This window comes from Phanerochaete carnosa (assembly GCF_000300595.1).
Source record: "Phanerochaete carnosa HHB-10118-sp unplaced genomic scaffold PHACAscaffold_87, whole genome shotgun sequence".
NCBI lineage: Eukaryota > Fungi > Basidiomycota > Agaricomycetes > Polyporales > Phanerochaetaceae > Phanerochaete > Phanerochaete carnosa.
The window spans coordinates 3,518-8,644 of NW_006767714.1; the positions used below are offsets into that span (position 1 = coordinate 3,518).

Below are 5,127 nucleotides of genomic sequence, written 5' to 3' on the forward strand. Positions count from 1 at the left end.
CAAAGCGCGAGGAGCCTAAAAGGGAAAGGGCGGGTCGCTAAATTAGACGCCCGTACGCGAGTTTGAATAACACGTGGTCCTGCCACGGACGATGAGTTCGGTGGTCAAAGCGAGTCTTGCATGCAGCCCGCCATGTCCACATCCGCAGAGGCGGGGCCCTCCACTCGCCCACCGTCCACTGAGAACGTTTCCAGCGCTCCCCCTCTTCTGTACTTTGACGGAAACCTGCGATTCCTCACAGACTGCTACATACCCTATTTCATAGAGCGGTGCGCACCTTCACGTCTTTGCTCTGATCCGCGCCGTGTCCTGATCGCAGCGCCTTGGTTCTGCAGGAGAAAGATCGAAGAAGCTTAGTGAGCACTAGCCTTTTGTGGTTGCACGACCTGTGCTGACCTGTGCACGCAGTGTCGAGTCTCTGCGCAAGCTGCACAAACGACTCAAGACCACCGACACGTACCTGGACAACCGCTATGACCCAAGCTTGTCCGGGAATACAACACGCCATGCATGGGCCGAAATCCGGGAAAATCTCGACCGAGGTACGTTGGTGACCGTCTTCGTTCGGGTGAGGAGCCTCAAGGAGGATGCCAGAGTGCGATACGCGACAAGCCCTTATTGCGAGCTGGTCGCAGGACGTGATCGGGCCTTTGATCGCCCTGAAGGTGCGCCGCTGCCTCAGTAGAAATTCTTGGTGCACTGGATTAACATATAAATACCGCTCAGGAAACCCAGGAGCGCATCAGAAAGCGAATTCGCGAGGACCTCAAGGAAGCCATCAACGCGCATGCTGAATATGCAGAGAACGTCTTCCTGAAGCTTAAGCGGGCCTACATGAAGAAGTCACAGGACGCCGAGGTACGTATACACCGTCTCTTCTGCCCCTACGGTACACATGTAGACTTCGAAGCTAGGAGTTCAAGAACGCCGCAGCAAACGGACCGCCACTGTCCCCTCCAATCCTCCATGAACACAACCCTTTGGCGATGCCAAAGCCTGAGAAGAGCTCAGGCAAGCCTGCCGTCACCGCTCCTCAACCTTTGCGACCAGTGGACCGCCGACCGTCGATGCACCAGACTGGACCGGCGCGGACTCGATCACCATCTACTTCTACCGCGCTTCAGGATCTGGCACATCAAGGTAAGGTATATGCGCCTAGATCTCGCCGACCTTCGCTGAATGCTGTGCAGGCAAACGGCAACTAAACCAATTAATCACGTTCCTGGATAAGTCTGGGAACGCGAAGGAAGGGAACCGTGCCGACAACGCGCTGCGGACTGTGCGTGCAAAGAGGGATGCGGATGACGCTGGTACGTCATGCCAAGCGTCTCTTATGGCTGCTTCCTCACTTTGAAGCTAGACAAGGAGTACCGAAAAGGTGTTCACTGGTTGGAGACCTTGAGGCTCCGTAGGGTGAAAATGTTAGAAGGCGGATACAATGTTAGTGTTCTTATCCTTCGCTTCTGGATTCTCGCTGAAATTTACCACAGAGCTTAGAAGCCTTTGTACGTGAGCTATCTGAGACTATGAAACAGGTTTTGCAGACATTCTCAGACAGCGCAATGTGCGTATCCCGTTCAATGCCTGCATATCATCTTAGAGCTCATGACTTCTCTAGCGCGACTTGCATGACGCAAGCTCAGATGTGCAACCATGTACAGTCATACGTGGCCAAGATTGACTCTGAGAAGGACACTTCTCTGATCACCGTGCAAATCCCGCGTCTCGTCGCACTGGCTGCTCCTAAGCCTCTGTACTACGATAACTTTGCGGTTGGAGAGTGCCGAGATTTAATCTTTGGCACCAGTCTAGTCGACTATGCGACATCCAAAGCTCTTGCCGACGGCGAGATGCCGAAGATCATGCGAGTATGCATAGAGGAGATCGAGAGCCGGGGACTGGATGCTGAGGGCATATATCGAGTAAGCTCGGCACTAGCCACGCCCTACCGGTCGTATTGACGCGTCTGTGACAGGTGTCTGGCAGACATGCCACGGTGCAGGAGGTAAGCTGGGGATAGAGATATCATGGACGGGGGTGCTGATCGCGCGAGCAGCTTCAACATAAGATTGAGCGGGACGAGGATGCCTTCCGCTTCAATCCTGCCGTGGATGACGTTTATGCCGCTTCTTCCCTCCTAAAGGTGAGTCCCGTTCGCGCCGCTTGACGAGGATAGTTCATTGATATAACGTCAACAAGCTTTACCTCCGGGAGCTGCCGGAACCAGTCTTCAAGTTCCCGCTACAGGAGCGCATGCAGCATACCGAGGAGATTGGTAAGCATATCCTACTGCAGCCGTTGTGGACACGTCTGATACGCCCGGTCAGATGGGCATATATCCAACAACTTCCGCGTATTGCGCTCCAAGATACGACGACTACCTCCCGTTCACCAGGCTACGCTGAAGGCCATTCTTGACCATCTCGCAAAGGTCGCGTCACACAGCGAGAAGAATAAGATGGATGCCAAGAATCTTGCGATCGTCTTTGGGTCTGTCATCTTCGGTGAGGATGATATGCCGAAGGGAGGGGATCTACTTAATGTTCAGTCATGGAAGGTCCGTTATGGCTTAATAACACTTTCAGGCAACACCATTAACGACGATTTAAAGGACACACTTATGGAGGATCTGATTACTCACGCCCATGTGTTGTTCCAGTCAAGCAATTCATCGCCGCCGCTGCCGCCAGCACCTTCAGGGGGGCCTGTGCCGGCAATATCGTATGGGTCGTCTCATACCAAGGTCTCTGAAATGCCCCCTCCGCCTCTACCTCAGCCACAAGATCCGTCAACGGAAAAGCAAGCCGACGACCCGTTTACGCGGCCGCCGCAACTTATCTCTGCGCGCGGATCCCTCGACCGGCCCTCATTTGAACGTCCAATGCGACGGCCAGAAGATTTCACTCCTCAGCTGCCCTTACGTCCAGCGAACAGCATACACCCGTCGTTACGCGCAGGACCTCAGGGCGCGTCAGTAAGGCAGTCGCTCCCGTCTGCACCAAGGATCGCCCAGTGGTTCGACGACAGTTTCTCCGTCGACAACGCCGTCCCGCGTGTGCAAGGGCCTCCGTCAGTCCCGCCGTCACCATCAAAGCGCCCGCAAAGGGCCACTCCTGCGCCACTGGTCCTGCTGAAGTCGCCGTGGTCCGACAGCCAGCCGTCGCTGGCCTCGACGGCGCTGACAAACGTGTCTTCGACGCTGCTTGACGACGAGTCGGTGCACAGGCAGGACGCGAACGTCATATCGCTGAACGACGTGCCGTCCTCTGCGCCCTCGGCTGGCCTGGGCTTCTCGACGGGGATATCGCCGGCGCCTTCGATATCCTCCGCTGGACGGCGAACGCCAGCGACTCCGCCCCCGTCTGTGAAACCGCTCAGCCTCGGTGGCTCGCCCAGTGGCGGGTCGCTCTCGAGGAGGAGCTCGCAGCGGCATCGCAAAGATGGTCGCACGTCATCGGAATAGCCATAAGGCTCTTCCGGTCTTCTAGGATTCAGACACGCCTCTGGCTTTGAACTCATACCCGGAGCCATGTATTACTAGTCGGACTCTCTCGCACATAAACCTGGATTTAGAACCATTTTTTCTCCATTCGCTCACGCGTTGCCTCACGATGTTGTTGGGTATATAGTAGTGTCGTGCAATTATGTGTCCGTGTATTTGTTTGGATGTTTGTCAGCCCTCTCTATTTCGTACTATTACTTACATAAAGGTCGGTGTAGTTGCACTCTTCTGTTTGGTTGGTTGTTGTACCGCGGTGTATTTTTCTGTAGTACTAGTCTTTGTGTTGTTGTTTACCCCACCTACCGCTCGTCGCGTCATATGTTCACAACGGACTTGGTGCTTTGTCAAGCACCCGTTCTGAGATCACTTGTTCACATTCTTTTTCCTGTGAGCTGTATTGTTCCACTTGTGCTGCGTCCGACTCATGGCCAAACAAAAAGTCAGCCTTCGCAGCATGGCTGGCCATGTTCGCCGTCGACATTGGTGTGGCACTACATTTCGTCCTATCTCTACTGTGCAAGATCCATTTATCGTTCATGACTTCGAACTATGCCATATGGCAAATTTAAAAGAAGAGATCTAGTGTCTTGTGGACGCTATCAGCGAGTACACACACAAGGCGTGCACTTGGGATACTGCCAAGGAACACCAGACTCCAGAGCCTCTAAGTATGCTGTCAAGATCGATCACGGTAGCACCACGTTACAAGTCTCGGCGCAAGGTGGGCCGGCGGGCTAGTTTGTCTAACGAGGCAAAGTTGAGTCCATGGGATATTCAGTATCTAATGAGCTAACCAGAGCGAGTGGTCTTTGTCTGTGCATAATCGGCCGCCATGGCGTACAGCTTCTCCTTGTCTCCCGAAGCATCTACCAGGGATCTGAAGAAGCCGTCGGAATTTTGAAGTAGCTCGGTTGGAGGAGCAAATTCGATCTACAGAGCATAAGAAGGAAGTCAGCCTCGGATACATCAAGACTTACAATGTGACCAGCATCAAGGACCATCTAGAGACGCCAAGGTAAGAATACACATTGAGCGAAGAGAGATGAGAGGCGTACAATATTATCCGAGTCCATGATAGTCTGCAATCGGTGTGCAATGGTGAGCAGTGTGACGCCCTTCGCAATCTCTTTCCTCAACGACTCCTGGATGATAGCGTCCGTGTCGTAATCTATTCACACAAGTGAATAATCTGCATATACTCAATGTTGAATGACGAACCGATAGCAGACGTCGCCTCATCTAGAATGAGTAACCTGCTCTGTCGCACTACGGCACGGCCGAGCGCAATGATCTGGCGCTGCCCGACAGACAGATTGCTTCCGCCGCTCGAGATGACACTGTCCAATGTCAGACGGTCTTCGCCAGCTTCTTCCTGCAGCGAGAAGAGGCCAGCAGAACGCAGGGCTTCGTTCAGAGTCGCATCGTCGTGCTGCGAGAAAGGATCCAGGTTCTCGCGGAGACTACCTGCCAAGAGTTCGGGCTGGGAATGACATATGAGCGGGAGGGCAGCAGGTAGGGACACTAAATGATGTACATACCACCTGTGGAATGACGGTGATATTCGCACGAAGCGCATCGAGATTGATGGAGTCAGTAGGCATGCCGTCGAAGTAGACTCTTCCCTC

At 53.8% G+C, this 5,127-nt stretch overlaps 2 protein-coding genes across 2 annotated transcripts; one reads left to right on the plus strand and one right to left on the minus strand.

Moving 5' to 3' along the window:
* Nucleotides 1-132: 132 nt before the first annotated feature.
* On the plus strand, nucleotides 133-3,463 carry PHACADRAFT_202021 (uncharacterized protein; the record flags this gene model as incomplete). Its single annotated transcript, XM_007402290.1, has 15 exons — nucleotides 133-269; nucleotides 336-356; nucleotides 409-542; nucleotides 595-665; nucleotides 727-858; nucleotides 915-1,140; nucleotides 1,191-1,310; nucleotides 1,361-1,440; nucleotides 1,491-1,564; nucleotides 1,619-1,922; nucleotides 1,976-2,005; nucleotides 2,057-2,143; nucleotides 2,200-2,275; nucleotides 2,328-2,557; nucleotides 2,612-3,463. The coding sequence occupies 15 exons, from the start codon at nucleotides 133-135 to the stop codon at nucleotides 3,461-3,463; spliced, it is 2,574 nt and encodes an 857-aa protein (XP_007402352.1).
* A 679-nt stretch (nucleotides 3,464-4,142) lies between these two features.
* Nucleotides 4,143-5,127, minus strand: PHACADRAFT_265838 (uncharacterized protein; the record flags this gene model as incomplete). Its single annotated transcript, XM_007402291.1, has 5 exons — nucleotides 4,143-4,432; nucleotides 4,480-4,503; nucleotides 4,558-4,670; nucleotides 4,721-4,982; nucleotides 5,041-5,127. Coding segments are annotated over 5 exons (627 nt in total), but the record flags the coding sequence as incomplete, so codon positions are not given.